Source organism: Oreochromis niloticus, linkage group LG9 (assembly GCF_001858045.2).
Source record: "Oreochromis niloticus isolate F11D_XX linkage group LG9, O_niloticus_UMD_NMBU, whole genome shotgun sequence".
Taxonomy (NCBI): Eukaryota; Metazoa; Chordata; class Actinopteri; order Cichliformes; family Cichlidae; genus Oreochromis; species Oreochromis niloticus.
In genome coordinates, this window is record NC_031974.2 from 24365099 (window position 1) to 24386401 (window position 21303).

The 21303-nt window shown below is 40.3% G+C and overlaps 2 protein-coding genes across 2 annotated transcripts; one reads left to right on the forward strand and one right to left on the reverse strand.

The window, feature by feature from the left end:
* Positions 1-11598, reverse strand: tm9sf1 (transmembrane 9 superfamily member 1). The gene is made up of 10 exons (XM_003457889.5): positions 11445-11598; positions 11104-11365; positions 9780-9991; positions 8982-9113; positions 5713-5835; positions 5246-5604; positions 4170-4324; positions 3751-3936; positions 1539-1812; positions 1-1057 (listed from the first exon to the last, which is right to left on the reverse strand). Exons 3-10 carry the CDS (start codon positions 9984-9986, stop codon positions 664-666), a joined length of 1830 nt encoding a protein of 609 aa, XP_003457937.2. The 5' UTR covers positions 9987-9991; positions 11104-11365; positions 11445-11598; the 3' UTR covers positions 1-663.
* A 99-nt stretch (positions 11599-11697) lies between these two features.
* fen1 (flap structure-specific endonuclease 1) lies at positions 11698-15803 on the forward strand. The gene is made up of 12 exons (XM_003457913.5): positions 11698-11834; positions 12271-12365; positions 12518-12620; positions 12773-12875; positions 12971-13034; positions 13195-13304; positions 13639-13775; positions 14023-14089; positions 14338-14469; positions 14565-14716; positions 15172-15286; positions 15519-15803. The coding sequence occupies exons 2-12, from the start codon at positions 12284-12286 to the stop codon at positions 15594-15596; spliced, it is 1143 nt and encodes a 380-aa protein (XP_003457961.1). The 5' UTR covers positions 11698-11834; positions 12271-12283; the 3' UTR covers positions 15597-15803.
* Positions 15804-21303: the final 5500 nt, after the last annotated feature.

Sequence of the window (21303 nt, forward strand, 5' to 3'; positions counted from 1 at the left end):
TATTGTATTAAAAAGAGTTTTACTGTAAAGACTATATTTACATCAGAACCAAAATCACAGTCAATGGAGACCACAGAATACAGTTACAATATTGCCCCCTTCACCACCACCTTCAATCTACAAGGCATCATTCTTCTTATCCGCTGCAAGGCCATGTGGAGCTCAAACAGGCCAGTGCAAAACAATGCGTTTATTAATAGCTCTTGCACAATAAGCCAAAACTACAGTACCATTCTGCTGGTCTCAGTAGGTAAAGTATACTGTGGGAAATGTAGGACATATAGCTCCAGCATAACTGTGATGGACCAGGAAGCGGGAATCAGATGCTGCACAGTCTGAACAAAATCCATTCACTCACGTAGCAAATCCGACAATTTACCCATTTATCCCTGATGGGAAGCAATCATCCCTTTGTGTTGAAATATCCCCTTTTATCATAAATCTATGTGATTCCACCCCCAAACTCATCTGTCCGTTCACCAATCCAGCAAGCTGTCCAAGTTTAACTATTAAACCCTTTTAAATCAAGGAAAAGGCCCCTGTTTCTCCTCACTTTAATGCAACAGGTGTGTATGAGTGAAAAAGCAAAAGAGGAGAATGAAGATTGTCTTTGTGTGCTAAGTGGAAATGTCTGTTTAGAGTTGCGTGTTTCCAATTGAATTTCTAGTCCATCTTGAGGCTACGGTAGATGTAGCGAATAAATGCCAATGAGGACCAGAAGGACACGCTGCCCAGCATCAGGGAGAAGACCATTGCTGTGAGCAGGGAGTACCCAAAGAACTCAGTGCTTTGCACCAGGCCGCTCATAGAGGACCGGTTCCTATAGTAGAAAACAGAGTAGACAAAGATGAAGATGCCGGTGGATCCGGTGCTCAGCACACTCCTCCACCACCATTGGTAGTCTTCACCAGACAGCAGGAAGTAGGTCAGTGCCACAGAGATGCAGGCACCCACAGACAGGAGAATGGCGAAGACACACAGCAGGATGCCGTACAGCGTGTAGTGCTCTCTTCCCCAAACAGTGGCAAAGATGTAGTACAGCTCCACTGAGATGGCACTTAGGGAAAGATTGGATGGAAAACAGTGTTAAAAAACCAAAAACGAGAGGGAGTAATTCTATCCAATTCTATTTAGAGCCAGTCACTCTAAATTCAACTTCGACGTATGCTTATGTAAATGGTGCATTAAAAAAAATAAAGAAAAAAGAATGAAGTGCAACAGTTCCCTGATATTTTTCTGTTTAGCCAAACTTTAGTTACTGGAAACATTCGTGAATAGTGCGCAGTGATCTATAAAACACCTGAATGTAAATGAGGTGACAGAATAAAGAAAAAAAAAATTCACTTTTGCAATGACTGTCCCTGTTATTATCTTCCTAAGGCTCAGGATGATGGGTTTCCCTTTAATAGTTCACAAGTCTGATGTTAATTACTTTGGAGTAAAACTATAAAGTGTTGTATTGTCACCTTTTCTACTCTCTGATCTATGACTACACTTCTACAAATGTCCCCCTGACTAAACACCTGAGGTCAGCTCACCTGAAGGGAAGGAAGCCGCCGATGGCCATGTGCACAATCGTATGTTTGTACCAGGGCTGAGCCGGGATCTGTCTGGGGATGTTACGGGTGCGGCACGGTGCCTGGAAGCTACCAGCTCGGTTCTTTCCCACAATGCCACCGATGATCGTTAGTGGGAAGCCCACCAGCAACCAAGCGCCCAGCAGCAGGAGCACGGTGGTGGCTGGCAGAGCCTGAGTGGAGCCGCTCCACCAGTGGACAGAGTTCACTACACTCCACGTGAAGAACAGTGGAGCTGCAGGAATGAATAATCAAGTTAATAAAAGAGCAGCATCTAATAATCCATGTAATGTTTTCATTTGAGGGTTGCTAGAAAGCATTATGTCATAAGGAACGTGAACACAGATTCATGAATAAATAATTTACTGGCTAGATGTGGATTGATACTGTACATTCAACTATTACAACTAACTGAGTACCTTTTACTTACTAAATACCTTTTATTTACTTTGAGGGTTTTTAAGCCTATATTTGATAACATAGTTACGAAAAACTGTGACAAATAGTAGGTTAATGGCATTCAGCACAAAGCCCAAGTGGGAAACAAACCAGAGATCAGCTGGTGAGACCATCTGTGCCCACATGGTGTACACCTTCACCATCGAGTCATCCCGCAAAATACTTTTTAAATTAACAACTATCAAAATCAATTGTATTTATTATTTAAAACAGTTTTGCAAAACTTAAAAAAAAAGAACATGCAAATTAACCACATCCAAGTGCAGATATGAGAATGGAAATATCTGATAACTAAATCAGACATTAGGTCTTTAATCTTTAACCTGCCAGCTCCTTTGTAAATGGTCAACATGAGGTGTGAGTGCGGCAGATAACCGTTTTGCATTTCAACAGTGTTGCTACTTGATAAAAGATACGCTGTGGATGTTATGACTTCAGTTAGAGCTGGGCGATATAAGATTTTTTCATATCACGATATGTTTTTTTCATTTCAGGCGATAACAATATATATCACGATATAAGCCAAATAACTATATTTGTAAGATTTAAATGTGCCGTTGCTCACAAGTAAAATGTGAAATAATCAGCAGCTTGTTTTGATTTAAATATTTATTTCCCATAATAAGTTCAACAGGGTAGATGTACTTAAGGAACATGAGACTTTTTGAGATAAATAAAGGGAAATATTGCAAACTACACAAAAGGCAGCCGCTAAAGCGTTTAAGTTTCAAAATAGAACAAACAAAACAGACTACTAAATTGTCAATTCCACTAAGAAACAAAATATTAATTCTAAAAATAAATGTTAGTTTGTTTTACAGAAGAACAGACAAAATTGACTAACTTTTGTCAATATCAAATAAACTGAGAACTAAAAGGAAATTCTCAATCTCTCCTTGTTGTATAGCTTAGCTTTTCAAACAGTTTTAACAGTTACTTTAGTCTGACAAAAGCCGAATGACGAATTAGCGCTTTCAGTCAGAGATTGAGCATGCACCGCTTTATTGTATTTCCAGACACGGCACGGCTGCAGCCAGGTGCTCTTATGGGGCTGCTTCCCAAACAAATACACATGTGCGGCTTGGCACTTGTGCTGTACGTAACAAGTCATGTGACGTGACGCTGCGGCTGTGATTGGTTCAGCTCTGCGCTACTTAATTTGGATTGGCTGTTCTTTTTTTTTTTAAGAGGACAAGAGAGACGAGGCCTATCGCAATAGTTTAATTTTTCTATCGAGAAAAAGTTATTTCGCAATACATATTGTTATCGTTCTATCGCCCAGCTCTAACTTCAGTTAAATATAATGAACTACGTTTTCTAGTAAAGAAACATGAATGCCAATAATGTGGAATTTTATTTAAAAAAAACAAAAACAAAAAACAAGCACCCCCCCCCAGCTTTCTTAGAGGTTTTTGGGGGAAAGGAAATGAAATCCTAAATTGTTTTAAACATCAGAAATACAAACAATCCCATCTGGTATCTGAATATATTCATGAATAAATTCACAATTAATTTGAAAAATGGTTTCAGGTAAATGCTGTATTATGTTTAGAGCTACAAGTACACACCTGAAGTTATGCTAATTTCACTAACTCGTCCTTCCTTATCCAACAGGGGGCGGAAAAAACACGCACACCGACCGTGCAGCCTTTGATGAGAATCTGACACGTGAACATGTGCTATTAAATGCTGGGTCGCTTCCATTTTCACTTACCGGAGAAGAGAGATGATGTGAGGATGATGTTCCACACCCAGCGCTGGCCGTTGATCTGTGTGTAGAAACTGCATGAGACGTAGCCTGACACACAGCTGGTCAGAGCATACAGGACGATGGCTGCTGAGTTGATGGCGCCATGGCGGTGCACATTGAACATTCCCAGCAATGCCATGAGGATTATCGCTAAAGCAAACAAAGGATATATTAAGGTGATTATCATATGTTCTGTATGTATATACAAGTATCAGGTTTTTCCTTTTACTCTAATGCTTCAGACAAAGACTGTTGTTATGGGATAGAAGTGCTAAGAAAACCAGAATGCTCAATTTTCAAAGGGAACAAAAAACAAGATACCTCACTGGGATTAAACAGGCCAGTGTTTCATTGTGTTTGTGAATTTGAGAGTCAATCCTCACCTGTGGCAAGGGTAAGGAACTGAGCCCCAACTCCCAGCACAGCACAGAGCAAGCTTTTGAAAGGAGGAAACCTAAATACGTCAGTATGGATGATTTTCCAACCATTGTCTCCTTGGTCCAGATCATCACAGCCACCCTCCTCTTCCACATTGTACCTGAAGGTGAAAGCAAAGTATTTTTATGATTGGGAGAACCAAAAAGAGAGCAAGAAACGGCTCTGTTATATTTACATGGTCTTGCAGGTAATACAGGTCCAGGAATTGCATACAATTTTGCACATTTAGACCAAAAAGAAACTACATTAAGGACTAAACTTCACATTAAAGCTTCTATTTAAACATAGTAGTAAAATGAGAGCTTGGAGACAGAAAAACCAACAAAAGCCCTTAAAGTGTTCAACAGATACAAGGACATAAAATAAAGAAAAGGAAAATCTCTGATTTTCCTGCACAGACATCTCCAGGTTTTACAGAGAATGGTCTGAAAAAGAGAAAATCCAGTAAGCTGCTCACTGCCTTGTTGACACCAGAGGTCAGACGAGAGTGGTCAGACTGCTTTGAGCTGACAGGAAGGCAACAGTATCTCAAATAACCACTCGTCACAACCAACGTATGCAGAAGAGCATCAGAATAAAAAAACATGTCCAACCTTGAAGCAGATGGGCGTAAAGCAGCAGAACTCACTTGGTGCTACTCCTGTCAGCCAAGAACAGGAAACTGGGGCTATAACCTACATCAACTTACCAAAGTTGGATATGAGAAGACTAGAAAAACTGTCTGGCCTTTTGATTTTGGTGTTAACAACGTGAAAGCATGCCTTATATCAACAAATCAGGCTGGTAGTGGTGGTGTAATGCTGTGGGAGATACTTTCTTGGCCCACTTTGGCCCCCTTCAGTATTGTGCCCAAGGGTCCTTTGGCAGGCAGACTGAAGCAGCCGGGAATTGCACCTCCAGCCTTCTGTTCTCAGCCAACCCATTATTAAACCACATTAAAGGGACACAGAGACCTGACATTTTGTTTTGTCTTTTGTATTCAAGCAATGCATTATTCACTGTCTTTGCGTCGCTTGCTCACCTAGCAAAGTCATTCTTAAGGACTCTCATGAGGATGATGATGACGAAGCCAAGAAGCAGCACCACCAGCACCAGTGAGTTAATGATGGACAACCAGTGGATCTCCAGTGTTTTGGGGAAGAACGAGTAGTCTCTGAGACGCTCAGCTCTCCGGGAATAGGGCAGAGATGATTCAAACCAGTGCACGCTGTAGGTATGGGTCACCGTCAGGCTGCCTCCGCCTACTCCGACACCCCCCACTGCTGCACCTGCCCCCTCCTCTAAGGGAACAGGCTTAACGTCTTTTACTGAGACATTGGCAAAGATCACAGAGTCGCCGTTGTACTCGATGTTGAAATCCAGATGCGTCCACAAACCCACCTGATAGAACAGAAAAGAGGCAGGAGGAGTTTAGAAGTAAGAGGAATGATGCTTCATTTGGTTTATCAAGAGCTTAGCATATCAATAAAACATTTCCATAATTTCTACCTTGTGGCTGTGAGGCAGGAAACCACTCTCCTCTATGTATCCTACAAAACCCCAAATTGGAATATCGTCCAGGACAAATTCAAAGTAGTACAGCTCCTCAATGGCCTCACGAAGCTCGTCCACCTACCAAGGAAAAAACAAGCACCAACAGTTAACAGATGACATATTTTAAGCAGTAGTTGTTGTCATTGTTTGTTCTAATATGATGGGATCACTGTTTTTTGTCCTTGTCTGTATACATGTTCTAGAAATAGTGTCTCTGTATGTTGCTATTAACTTGTGTGTAACATCAACCTGCCAGAGGGTCTACAGATGGAAATTAGCCTAGGGCTATAATCTGGCACATTTACATTTGTTAAAATGTTCATTAAAATGTATTGACCCTCTTTTTTTATTAGAAAAAGGTTGTGGCCTCACATAATGAAACAGCTGTGCTAAAGTTGTACAGATGTTTATTATGTGAAACTGCTATTTTACAGACTCCATGGTTCAGCATACAACAAAGTACAGGTGTAACAGCAAATATCAAGAGGGATTAGATCCTGATATGGATACATGTATCCAAGGTAACAAAGGATGAAAGACTTCCATGAAATGCAAAAAACCCAACAGTTTTAGTTTTATCATCTTATCCAGAAAAAGAAAAAATAACTTCACTGCTACAGACCAGCAGATCTAAAAAGGAAATCTGTTTACACATAATTTCTGGCCACTTTGAGAATTGCCTTGATTTCCATTAAACAAGGTCCAGGAAACATTCCTCAGAGATTTTGAGCACAGTCAATGCCATGTTCAAGAAACCAGGTTAAGTTTATTTAAGCTTTGTGACATGGTTTGTTATCCTCCTTGAAGCAGAAGATGGTACACGGTGGTGGTCAGCCAGTTCTGACTCATCAGATCGGGAAACATTTCTCCAGTCTTCTACTGTCCATCTTTGGTGAGCCTGTGTGAACTGTAGCCTCTGCTGTTCTGACAGGTACTGTAGCCCATCCAATCTACTGTCATGTTATGTGTTCAGAGATGCTCTTTTGCATACCTTGGTTGTATTGATTAGCCATCTGAATTTTTGTTGCCTTCCTATCAGCTCAAAGCAGTCTGACCATTCTCCTCTGGCCAGAATATCGACAGGCCATTTTCACCCAGTCCTGCTGCTCACTGGATATTTTCTTTTTCAGACAATCTCACGGTAAACTCGAGAGAAAATCCCAGTAGATCAGCAAATTCTGAAGCACTCGATGGAGCTCACCTGGCACCAACCAACACATTCAAGGTCACATAAATCACCTTTCTTCTGCATTCTGATTCTCGGTTTGAACTGTAGTAGGTCACCCTGACCATGCCTATATACCAAAATGCAATGAATTGCTGACATTTGATTGGCTGATTAGATGTTTGCTTTAACAAGTAGTTGAACAGGTGCACCCATCAAAGTGGCTGGTGAGTAGCTTTACCCATATACAGGTCCGTCTCAAAAAATTAGCATATCGTGATAAAGTTCATTATTTTCTGTAATGTACTGATAAACATTAGACTTCCATATATTTTAGATTCATTACACACAACTGAAGTAGTTCAAGCCTTTCATTGTTTTAATATTGATTATTTTGGCATACAGCTCATGAAAACCCAAAATTCTTATCTCAAAAAATTAGCATATGTCATCCGACCAATAAAAGAAAAGTGTTTTTAATACAAAAAAAGTCAACCTTCAAATAATTATGTTCAGTTATGGACGCAATACTTGGTCCGGAATCCTTTTGCAGAAATGACTGCTTCAATGCGGCGCGGCATGGAGGCAATCAGCCTGTGGTACTGCTGATTTGTTATGGAGGCCCAGGATGCTTCGATAGCGGCCTTAAGCTCATCCAGAGTGTTGGGTCTTGGGTCTCTCAACTTTCTCTTCACAATATCCCACAGATTCTCTATGGGGTTCAGGTCAGGAGAGTTGGCAGGGCAATTGAGCACAGTAATACCATGGTCAGTAAACCATTTACCAGTGGTTTTGGCACTGTGAGCAGGTGCCAGGTCGTGCTGAAAAATGAAATCTTCATCTCCATAAAGCTTTTCAGCAGATGGAAGCATGAAGTGCTCCAAAATCTCCTGATAGCTAGCTGCATTGACCCTGCCCTTGATAAAACACAGTGGACCAACACCAGCAGCTGACATGGCACCCCAGACCATTACTGACTGTGGGTACTTGACTCTGGACTTCAGGCATTTTGGCATTTCCCTCTCCCCAGTCTTCCTCCAGACTCTGGCACCTTGATTTCCGAATGACATGCAAAAGTTGCTTTCATCCGAAAAAAGTACTTTGGACCACTGAGCAACAGTCCAGTGCTGCTTCTCTGTAGCCCAGGTCAGGCGCTTCTGCCGCTGTTTCTGGTTCAAAAGTGGCTTGACCTGGGGAATGCGGCACCTGTAGCCCATATCCTGCACACGCCTGTGCACGGTGGCTCTGGATGTTTCTACTCCAGACTCAGTTCACTGCTTCCGCAGGTCCCCCAAGGTCTGGAATCGGTCCTTCTCCACAATCTTCCTCAGGGTCCGGTCACCTCTTCTCGTTGTGCAGCGTTTTCTGCCACACTTTTTCCTTCCCACAGACTTCCCACTGAGGTGCCTTGATACAGCACTCTGGGAACAGCCTATTCGTTCAGAAATTTCTTTCTGTGTCTTACCCTCTTGTTTGAGGGTGTCAATGATGGCGTTCTGGACAGCAGTCAGGTCGGCAGTCTTACCCATGATTCCGGTTTTGAGTAATGAACCAGGCTGGGAGTTTTTACAAGCCTCAGGAATCTTTTGCAGGTGTTTAGAGTTAATTCGTTGATTCAGATGATTAGGTTAATAGCTCGTTTAGAGAACCTTTTCATGATATGCTAATTTTTTGAGATAGGAATTTTGGGTTTTCATGAGCTGTATGCCAGAATCATCAATATTAAAACAATGGAAGGCTTGGACTACTTCAGTTGTGTGTAATGAATCTAAAATATATGAAAGTCTAATGTTTATCAGTACATTACAGAAAATAATGAACTTTATCACAATATGCAAATTTTTTGAGAAGGACCTGTATTTGATATTTTGGATATTAGTTGGTTGGGTAGATATTTGGCTTTTAAGTTGAGGAGTAGAATAGCATTTTTGTTTCATTTTTACGTGGCTGAAAATCCTCACAGTGGTGCTGGTCAAAGCTTTGAATGTTTGCAGTTTATTACCAACCAGTTTTCTGATGTTAGGCATGTTAACTATTACAAATTTACTCCTGTAAATACCTGTTTTTCTGAAAGAGTGAGCTGGCAGAGAGCTTTTTTCTCCACGTTCTCTCTGAAGCGGATGTAATATAAAGACTCTGCCATTCTGTCACCATCCAGCACTTCTCCCAGGCTCAGAGACTTATGATGCACCTGATGAAAGAAGTATTAGCATTTAATATACAGGATGTTTTTTTTTAAAAAGTGCCAAATTAGGTGATCATAATTCTGAGAGCAGTTATTTCAAAACTGTTAGCTAAATAAAAATCGATACAATGTTAATACAATGTTACTGCTGCCTTTGAAAATGCAGGCTCCACTGCTACCAACACAATCAAACTTCCAATAATGGCTTTTCTCTTAAACCTGCGAGCCATGAAATAAACTATCAACTTAAAGAAAAAGCTTGTGTTTTGGTGAAATGTGTGAATTCTTAACAGCAAATCAGTTACACAAAATTAAAACATTTTTATTACTCTCATGTTTCAGGATGTCATTTTGATCACATTTTTACAAGAAAATGCCATGATCTTTCTATAAAAAAGACACTTCTTTACTCAACATGAATTAATACGCATTTTCAGATTTTGTGGTTGGGAGTAACACTTCACCTCAATATTACACCCTCAAGTAGAAACAAACAGATATGGGATAAAATATAACATAGCAAAGTCTTTTCTTAAAAATATTTTCACAGGAACTGGAGACGTAAGTCCTGAGATTTAGATATTATCATTACACTCTCATCTACATGTCTCCAGTTCTTCTGTTTTGTTACAACAGACCAACACCACGCAGTGACACAGAACTAATACTGACCTTCTCCGGCCTGCAAACAGGCAATGTGTAATAGTGATATGTCTCCTGGGGGTTATGATAAGGGCCCACTTTGTTGACATAAAGAGTCACATTGTCTCCCTGCTTGTAGCCAAGGGCCCAGCCTAAGAACGAGAACAGGATCAAGACAGAGTGCAGCACCATCATCCTCTGACAGCCACCTGACGTGCGTCCTGTTCCACGATGCATGGCCCCTGTTGAAAACACGACAGCTTATCAGTTCAGGTTTATTTTAAGCTAGCCTGTCTCTCACTTTTGTGCACTTCTAATGTGACACGTAATTATCTTAACACGGAGAGGTATAACTGCATAATTTTATGCAACGTCACTCCTGCGCTGTGTTAACAAACACAGCAGAAAATGATGAAACTGGCTCAAACACAGATGCTGTGTAACCACAGTGAATTGCAATGCATTTCATCAGTTTCATCAGCCCAAAAGAGGGTTTGGGATCAAATAAGCACCGTCAGTTTGTCTGTTGGAGTTTATAAGAGCAGAAAATAAGTAACATTGCTCAGAGGGACAGTTTTCATCCAGGTGCAGAGTTTCAGAGTTGCTTTCAATTTCAAAGCATATTAGACAAACATTAGTGTTCATGGTATGCTTAACTTGCATATGAACATGTATTAAGTTTGCGTTGGAATGGTGACGCATGATGATACAATGCCACGGCTCCCCTTTCATTTGCATACTCTACAAAGCACACAAACGTGTTCCCTATCAACTACATTTCCAGAAAAACCACAATCCTCACATTTTTTTATGCAAGTGATAGAAGGAGAACTTTAGAAGGGCGACCTAGAATTATTGCTGATGTGGCATTAGTGTTGAATTTCACAGCAATGCAAATTTGGTCTGAATGGTAAGGTTGCAATGCCTTTGATATAAGCCAGATCACTTTTTGATCGTCCCTTGTGACGAACTAAAGAATAGCATCACAGCTCTATGCACATCTGAACTTTTTACTGATTACAAGACTACATACGAAGCCCACGAAGTATTCAGAAAGACTCAAGCCAAAAGAGTTAAATCAGTTGAATGAATAATAGCAGCAAACACGCAGAAATGCCTCACACAGTGAGATAAGTAATAGTATATACAACAACTGCAGTAAGCAGTAAGAGCAAGGTCGCTACACTACAAGCTGTGTCCTGTTTCTGTGGACAGCAGCATGATTATAATCAAAGGGGGCCTCCTTAATTTAAGTAAAACAAGCGACTCATCCACATCAACGCTGTTTTACTCCAAATAAGCACATGCTCGCTAAAAAAGACTACAACAACGAAATCAGCACAATCGGATCTACCGTTCGTCCGTCCCGATGCTCCAGATCCAACAAAATCTGTCTGTCCGCCGGCTTCTTTGGACTCCAGGCCCCAGCAGGCTGCTCTCTTCTCCGCTACAGTGGAGCTCAGTGTGAAGATTCAGCCTTACAGCCGAGCATCTTGGAAATTCTTGATATCTTGTGTCAACGTAATATCACTACGTTCATATCCGGGTACACTGAGTACTTTTATTCACACATGGGCCAGTGTGGACGAAGAAGAAGAGCTCCGACTCCACGTCACCTTAGAAAATAAAAATAACGACGACTCGGCTGAGTTTTCCGGAGTGGGCGGAGAAACAAGAATACACCTGAAATCTTACCGGTTAATCCCAGCCGGTGACAAATTTAACTCACAAGCAATGTAAAATAAACGTGGAGTATTTACGGTCTTTAACGCCTCTGGAAATTATGAACTAAAAGGTGGGAGTTCGCGGCTTTCGACGGTGTTATTTTTTCCCCCTTTTTCCTATAAACCGGATTTCCTTCAACAGTAAATAACCAATCAGTGCCTTTGCGGGTCTTCCGTGTCGGAACTCAGGGCTGATTAATCAACCTTGCACTATCGATGCACGGTTTTTCGGAGTACCTGGAAGTGAGGCGCTCGGTAGATCGATAGAAAATGCCTGCTATTTGATTTCCCGCGAAACAGTCAGTTCCTCGCGCGCTAGGACGTGGAGCGGCTGCACGAGCTGAGGTGTTTTACTAAATTGGTGAGTCCGTTGTAAATGTTAACAATATATAACCTGCAAGCTAACTTTGATAGTAGATTGCTGCATCCTGTGGCATTTTCATTAAAGTCAGCTGGTACACACTAGTAGATCAAAGCCAGGATACATTTCTGCTCGGCAGTTTGCTTACATGAACTCGTCGATTTAAAGATCATTGTAAATTCACAAACCTGGCACACACATTGCTGAGAGATAACAAATGAGGCGGAGCTCGTCTTTTAATTGACATCAAGCCTCCGTTAAAAAAAAAAAAGAGCTTCATATTTGTAAACAACTTGTACTGTGACCTCTTTGTTTTCTCAAGCTTCTGCAGACCCGACCTGTACCAGTGATAGGGGCCTTTGTGAAATGCAGTGGGGATGGAAATGACACAGCATGTTAACCACAGAGCTTCACTCTCTCTCTCTTTTTTTCTCAGATTTTCTGACACAATGGGAATACACGGACTTGCCAAGCTAATTGCTGACCAGGCCCCTGGTGCCATTAAAGAGCAAGACATAAAGAACTACTTTGGTAACTGTTCCAGATTACACTCCTTATACATCAGTGATGCATGAGTTTCAGTCTACCCTCAATTTGTTGCAACATACAGTATGTAGTATGCATGATGGAATGCTAACTCTTTATGTCATTGTTGAATGAGCACCTCTTTTCACCTTCTGTAGGCAGGAAAATTGCTATTGATGCCTCTATGTGCATCTACCAGTTTCTGATCGCTGTGCGACAAGATGGTAACGTTCTGCAGAATGAAGATGGAGAGACAACAAGGTACTGCTGCAACAATAAACATTTAAAATTGAATAAGAAGACCTAATTGTAGATCCTTCATAGATGCAGTAGTTCCTCTGTTTAACCTCAGTGATTTGTAACTTAGGTCTGAACACACAGGAATGATTTTTGCCTTTACTCCTTTCTTCAAGCCACTTAATGGGAATGTTCTACCGCACCATTCGCATGTTGGAACATGGAATCAAACCTGTGTATGTGTTTGACGGCAAGCCCCCACAGCTCAAGTCAGCAGAGGTGAGTAAGGATTTCCTCTGGCCCTCACCCATCTGCAAATGGAAACATTTGTACTGACAGCTCTCTCTTATTCTGCTTGTGTCTTCATCTTCCAGCTTGAGAAAAGAGGGGAGAGGAGAGCCGAAGCTGAGAAGATGCTTGCCCAGGCCCAAGAAATTGGTAAAGACTTTTCTGGGGGGGGGGGGGGGGTTGTTGGAAGTTGCTAGTTTTTAAACCACACTTGGACTCAGACTATATCACAAGTATTATAGGAAAGTCTGTGAACATGTTTTACTTTGGGCATGAAAGTCTAATTGGATGTTTTTCTCTCTCAAACCAGGGGAGCAAGAGAACATTGACAAGTTCACTAAGCGTCTGGTTAAAGTCACGAAGCAGCATAATGATGAGTGTAAGAAGCTCCTGACCCTGATGGGAGTGCCTTACATTGAGGTGAGATTTCTATTTCTACACATTCTTGTGGCATCAAGAATATTTGCACAGTTATTACACAGTTTGGAGACATCCCTCCCATGAATGATTTGTGTTTTAGTGTTCCTACAATGTTACAGGCTTCTTATCCTCTTACCCTTACCAAGTTACAGTTATACAGTCCAGCTGGGGTCATTCACACAGAAAGACAGAAATGTAATTAAATTATGCCTAAAGCTTAAAAATATACATGAATTGGGATTCTGCAGTGCAGTTTGAGGTAGTTGCATTAAGACAGATTGTGTGTACCATTCTGTTAGATGTAATTTAATTTATTTTTTTCATTTCCTTAAAGGCTCCATGTGAAGCTGAGGCCAGCTGTGCTGCTCTGGTTAAAGCAGGGAAGGTGTTTGCCACGGCAACAGAGGATATGGACGGGCTGACCTTTGGGACAAACATCCTTCTCAGACATCTCACGGCCAGTGAAGCAAAGTATGAACCGGCATCACCTTTGACAGAGATATTAGCAGAGTGGAAATGACCTAAAGTTGTTGCCTTAATTCTACATCAGATTTATGTTTGCCATATAAATATATGTGTATATGAGATGGTTCAAATGAATAAGTTCACACTTCCAATTCATAAATTTGAACCAAGTTATGAGGTTTTAGGATTTGGTAGTTTGATAGTCGCCATGCAACATAAATAGTCAACTACAAGCTGTTTATTATTGTTTCAGGAAACTTCCTATTCAAGAGTTCCACTTCAGTCGCATCCTGCAGGACATCGGCCTGACCAATGAACAGGTAAAGTGTTCTTTTCCTGTCTTGAACAAATTTTAGATAAATAAGTTTCTCTTTAAATCTGAAGCACTTCCCGTACTTCTCTCATGATGACACAGCTATCACCTGGTGCATGTCAGCATGCTGTGCTGTTTGTTCAAAGAAATGTGGTGGTACTCTCCTGGCTATCAGATGTTTGTGCTGTGGAGCTTTAAACACAACATTGATCTCAGTCTTTCTTGCTATTTACTCCTTTCTGTACTCCATCCCAGTTCATTGACCTGTGTATTCTGTTGGGCTGTGACTACTGCGGCACTATCAAGGGGATCGGCCCAAAGAGAGCAATCGACCTCATCAAACAGCACGGTAGCATCGAAGAGATTCTAGAGAACATTGATTCCAATGTAAGTTGAAGGTTGCTGTAATCTGTAGTGCAGGTCAGCTGAGCGAGGTGCCGGTTCTGATTCTGTGTGTGTGCGCAATGCTTGTCTTTATGCAGAAGCACCCTGCTCCAGAAGACTGGCTGTACAAAGAAGCCAGGGGTTTGTTTTTGAAGCCAGAAGTGGTGGATTGTTCTACAGTGGAGCTGAAGTGGAACGAGCCGGATGAGGAAGGACTGATCCAATTCATGTGTGAAGAGAAACAGTTCAGGTGAACTAAATATTGACTCATTCTTATCTTCTGCTTTACCTATTTACTTAGTTTGACGGAGATGATCTGTTGTTGCTTTGACTTTGACTACACACACTTTTTTGTTTAATGTTTGACCAATAGGTGGCACTGTTGTCTATGTACATGAAGTGTTTCTGGCATCTTTTGAGTTCGATGGTTGATCATCTGCCTCCATCTAATCCTATCCCTAGTGTCCTCCTGTCACACAAACCCTCTGCATGTCCTCCTTCACTACATCTATGAACCTCCTCTCTGCTTCTCCTCTTTTCCTCCTGCCTGATGCCTCCACTCTTTTAAAAAATAAAAAGATATTTGATCTATAGTGTGTTCGTCTTGCAGGTTTACACATTTTTTCTGTCTGTTAAATATGTGAACAAACATACTCATAGGATAAAGTGAAGCTTTTATTATTTTATTTGTGTATGTGTGTGCAGTGAGGACAGAATCCGTAACGGCTGTAAGAAGATTGTAAAGAGCAGACAGGGCAGCACGCAGGGACGTCTGGACTCTTTCTTCACTGTCACTGGATCTCTGTCGTCCAAGCGAAAGGTACATGTCAGAAAACTGTGGTACTGTGTGTGTGTGTGTGTGTGTGTGTGTGGTTTTTTTTTTCTGTCTAAAATTCTTTCTAGTTCTCTTGTAACTATAAAAAGCAGGCAGAAGTGTTTGACTGACATATTTAATTTAGATCTTGTTATAAAAACAGGAAACTGCTGGTGTAAAGACTGATTTCTTTTCCTAGTCCTGACATTTTCTATACTGTTTTCTTTGTCTTTGTCAGGAACCTGAGATAAAAGGATCAGCAAAGAAAAAGCAGAAAACTGGAGCCACACCAGGCAAATTTAAGAAGGCCAAATAGACTGAATGTATCCATAAATTTATCTGAGACGTTATTGTGATGAGTGATGTTTGGAGTTAAGACTAAAGGAAACTGCTACTGCTACTTTTTTGTAACTTTCTGTTGTATCACCTAACGAAACCTGAGCTAGCTGTATTTTAATGAGTGTTGGACAGTTTTATTTCAAGTGTTGGAAATAAAAAAATGATTTTTTTGTAGAGATCCTCATTTGTTGCCCTTTTACAGTACTGTGCAAAAGTCTAAAGCTTTCCCTCTTATCTTTATATTTTGCTACCAATGAGCAAGCCAATAGTTCTCCAGACTTCCCTAATGTCTTGCAAAGTTTTGCTTTGGACATTAGCTGCTCTTGTTTTTTGTTTTTTTTTGTCCTCTCACTTTCAGTCTACTCCTTATATCCGACCACCAGACAACATGGCAAAGAACTAATCTTAAACTTTACAACAAGGTGAAAAAATGCTATTCTATGGCCATGAGACAAAGAGCTATTAGGCGAAAACCTGGCATATTTCAGCATGGTTCATCCATCGCCTCATCAGATATGGACTCCAGGAGAAAAGGATCAGGTCTGCCAAATTACAGATGGCAATAGGTCTTATGGAGTGATGACACAAAATTTCCAATTTTTGGTTACAGTATTCAGCATAATCCAGCCGTAAGTGTCCATATCTGTAAACATCTGTAAAACATGGTGGAGGCCCTGTTATGGTTTGGTCTATTTTAGCCAGTGGTGTCAGGGATCTTGTTAGAATTGGCAGAATTAATTTTTCAGCATGACAGTGATCCCAAACACACTGCCAGTGCATTAAAACACTACTGGCCAAAAGTTTTAGAACACCCCAATGTTTCTAGTTATTTATTGCGTTTCAGGTCCAATTAATAACTTGAAATGGTACAAAGGTAAGTGGACTGCCAGAGGTGAAAAAGAAAAGGTTATGTAAGGTTAGCCAAAACTGAAAAATAATGTACATTTCAGAGTTATAAAAAGGGCCTTTTCAGGGAACACAAAATGGGTTAACAATTTTAAGCAGTGGAGGTTGATCAAGCCTTGAAAGCTGGTGCTATTAATTCCTACAGGTGTTCCAACTTTTATGGATTACTGACCCCCCCGTCTGCATAAAAGCAGTGTTGGAACACACTGTGGTAGTACCATTCCCTCGTGAACATCAGTTGAACGGTATTGTAAAAATTGCTAAAAAAAAATGTCAAGAAAAAGGCAAATAACAATGGAACACCTAAAAATGTCGATCTTTCCTACAGAGAAATTGCAAAGAAAGTCAAGGTGTCAGTGAGCACAGTTTCCTTAGCATCAATAGGCACTCAGAAACTGGGGCAAACTCAGACCCAAAGCTACATTTGAATCAGAGGACAAGTTTCTGAGACTTAACAGCTTGTGTGATAGATGGCTCACTGGACAACAGCTTAATAGTGGTCATAGTAAGCAAGTCTCAGCTTCAACTGCGAAGAGAAGACTTCGAGCTGCAGGTTTGACAGGACGAGTTGCAGCAAGAAAGCCACTGCTAATAAGACAAAGAGGCTTTTCTGGGCCATGAAACACCACCACTGGACTGGACTGATGAATCAAAATGTGAAATCTTCGGTTCATCTCGCAGGATCTTTGTACGCTGTCGAATAGGAGAAAGGATGATTCCACAGTGTGTCGCATCAAGTGTCAAACATGGAGGAGGAAGTGTGATGGTCTGGGGTTGTTTGGCTGGATCCAGGGTCGGTGAATTGTACAGAGTGAGAGGCATCCTGAACCAAAATGGCTACCACAGCATTCTGCAGGACCATGCAACACTCTCTGGTAAGCGCCTAGTTGGTCAGGGGTTCATCCTACAGCAAGATAATGACCCAAAACATAAGTCCAAGTTATGCTGGAACTACCTCAGGAAAAAAGAACAAGATGGTAAGGTTGAAGACATGGAGTGAGACATAAACCCCATCGAGCTGGTTTAGGATGAACTGGACAGAAGAGTGAAAGCAAAGCAACCTACAAATGCTACACATTGATGGGAACTTCTGCAACAGATGTGGGAAGAACTTTCTGAAGAATATTTGACTTCTATTATAGAAAGAATGCCACCGGTGTGTTCAGCTGTTATATAATAATAATAATAATAATAATAATAATACTACATTTTATTTAAGAAAGTGCCTTTCAAAACACTCAAGGAAACTGTACACAAGCAATAACAACAACAAACATAACAATTTACAAAATAATAAAGATGAAACGTTGAGCAAATAGATAAAATAAATTAAAAAGAGGGAGGGAAGTGATGTTTCTTATCCCAGGAGGAAGGTAGTTCCAAAGACGGGGGGCAGAGCAACAGAAAGCCCTGCGCCCCATGGTGGCTAGCCGGGGGGAAGGGATGGAAAGAGAAAGAGAGGAGGAGGATCTGTGACACCGAGAAGGAATGGTGGAATCTGAACCAGGACGGAGGCGATTAATGTTATACATAATGTTGTATTATATTATGTATATATATATATATATGTACATACATACATATATATATATGTATATATGTATATTTTTAGAATACCTGTTGGTCTATAGATAACATAGGATAAACCTTTATTAGTCCCAAAAAGTGGGAAATTTACTTGGTCATGGCAGAAAGTGGACAGTATAAAGTTAAGAGCAGCAAAAATTAAGAAAAAACAAACAAAAAAACAATCAAATCAATTCAAATAAGATAGAATAAAAATACTATGTCACAAGCAGTTTAAAATAAAATGTTCAAATGTACGGTCTAAAGTATGTACCGTGTAAAATCTAGGAATATAAATATAGATATCTGTATTTTAAGAATGTACATGTATATATTTAAACTGTAAGTAAGACTAAATGTAGACTTGGGCAAGTTGTATACATGTACACAGCGAGTGTATGTATATATACACTGAGTGGATGTATAAATAAATCGAGAACAGTGTAGACACTTGCACTCTCGCACATTCTAAATTGCACATTGTGACCAAGCCGTAATAGCTTCACCCGAAAATTGCATGGCTCTCAAGGTTCGTAAACGGACTCAGGCGCAGACCAAGGATCCTTGCAGAGAAGACAGTGAATTTATTTACAAAGACAACACCAGGTGATAATATATACAACGTGCACAGATTCTAATTTTCAGACTACAGAGTGACTGACGCTGCTCAACGATCCAGCGACGAGTAGCACAGTGCTGCCGTCTTCAGTAAGGCTCAGGATTAACGGAGATAGGCGCAGGTGTGGAGATGAAAACAGGTGCATGAGCCACGGGCGGGAGAGAGAGAGCGCGAAAAACAAAAACACATGTTGCCTAACACGGGATCAGCTGATGAGGCACAGGGACCATGGCATCAGAAAAACTGCACTCAGTAATATTGATTCCATGATTTCTTTCATTTTTTTTTTTTTAACTCAAATTGTTTATTTGTACTATGCCTTCATTTCAGAGTGCAATAAGAAGTTAAACAGCATAATTTTCAATAAAAAACTGGACAAACTGGGGTCTTCTTTTGACCGGTAGTGTACTTCGATGAAAAACAAACAAAAACACACACAATCGAGCACTATCAGTCAGAATTGGCCTCTCCAGAGTTCAACATTACTGAAGCACTGTGGGATCATTTGGACAGAGAGCAAAAACAAAAGGCAGCCAACATCCAAAGAAGGATGTCCTTCAAGAAGCCTGGAGAACTATTCCTAAAGACTACTTAAAGAAATGTCAGGAAAGCTGCCTAACAGAGCTCAGGTACTGATGGGCTGATTGATCCAAATATCAATATTGCACTACTATGTTTAGCTGTGCTGTGGTTATGTGATTCAGTGGCACTGAGAAGTGCAGTAAAGCTTTATTGTTTTATTGGAAATAAAAAAGCATACCTCAAACATGAACAATAAAACATTTCTAAACTTCTTAATAATAATGTATACTTTATTGATCCCCGTGGGGAAATTACTTTGACCCATTCACTCAGTGAAGCAGTGGGCAGCCACTAAGCAGGCGCACCTACTGAGCTATCCCTGCTTTTTGTGTTGATTGGTCAATTTATGTTATATAGCACTTTGAAACAATTGCAGCTGGCCCAAAGCGCTTTAAAGACAGGCATATTTACATTCCAGGACTCTCAAAAAAGCAAGAAAGGTTTGTTTTATTGTGAATTATTATGGAGTTCTCAGTGATTTAATGGTGATTAAAATGTGTCCAGAATTTGGCAAATTGATGATGATTTATTTCAGAAATCATGACACACATAAGCTGTCTTTATAAGTTAAAAGTAATGGTATTGGTATTGGCAATACTGGACCTCTGCTTGGTATCAGATCAATATTGAAATTTGCAGTATTACACAGTCCTAAGTTTAGGATTAACAGTGATCATAACAAATATTGACTTTCAAGCTCCTTAGAATTGTACAAAGTCTGCTTTTCCCTTATATACTCGATTTCTATGCATATATGCATGAAGATTGCTTCATACCTACAGCTGAAAGACTTATCATGTGTAAAAACTATATATCAGGGCATCCACACCATGCTGAGTGCAATTGCTCTGCAGAGCATTTGGGTTCCTGCTCTAAATAGAAGAGGGTTGATTGCACTTGCACACACATGTGTTGAGAGGAAATCTTATATATTTATATATTGTGTTAAAGAATGCACAAATCCACATAAAACAAACAGAATGTTAAAAGGAGAACAACATTACAGCAAGAAACACACAAAGCGTGTGCTGCAAGTTCCTCCTGAGAATCCCACATTTGTGGCATGACAACTAAAATGTGTGTGAAACAGTATCACTTCCTTTGTGCTTAACCCTGCAGGGTTTAATGGTTTGTTTGAGCTCACCACTTGATGAAATTGCAGATATGAAAAAGTGATATTTATTTTTGTGGCCATCTGAGCCACAGTGAGATGAAGCTTCTTATAGACTACACTGCCAATATGTTGTTTCATGCAGCAGATTCAATTTTACGGTTAATGAAGTTTTATCGTTTTAAATATTATGGGCAAAATTTCATGGCTCGCTATTGAGATGAAAGAAGAAAAAACCCCGCAGACACAACTGCCTTTTTTGACACACAGACAAGTAAACATTTGATCATCTTCAAAACAATACTAATTAATAAGGTGGTATACATAGAAAAAATGCTTAAAAGAAAATATGATTTCAAAAACATTTATTCAATAAAACTATAAAAAAGCTGCAATGCTGTGAAGAAAAGTGTACCCTTGATGTCAGTAATACGTGTTGCACAAGTTCCCACCAGTCTTTGACATCAGCTTCCTTAAATTTATAACTACCGTCTTACACAGGAAGTGATTGTGAACTCAAAGTTAAGTCCAAGGCTGCAGCCTGCACACTGCCTGAGCAGCATAACTACAGCAACCACACAATTTGCACCCACAGCTGCTGTTTCATGCCAGTTGTGAAACAGCTGTTTCACAGCTGGCACGAGGTTCTTTTAACAAGTCAAATGTGTTTTTTGTTACTGAGGCTAAACAACTCTGTGTTTAATTCAGCTATAAAAATGGATTATTGTAAAAGGCCTGTTGGTTTTACTGGCAAACCTAATTCTGCTTTCAGCAGCTTTGTAGGCACAAACATTTACACATATATTACCTCAGAGAAATCAACACTAATTCTGTGCAAACTAAGATGCCATCAAATGGAACAGTTTTCATTTGTGTTGGTTGAACTGACTGATGACACTG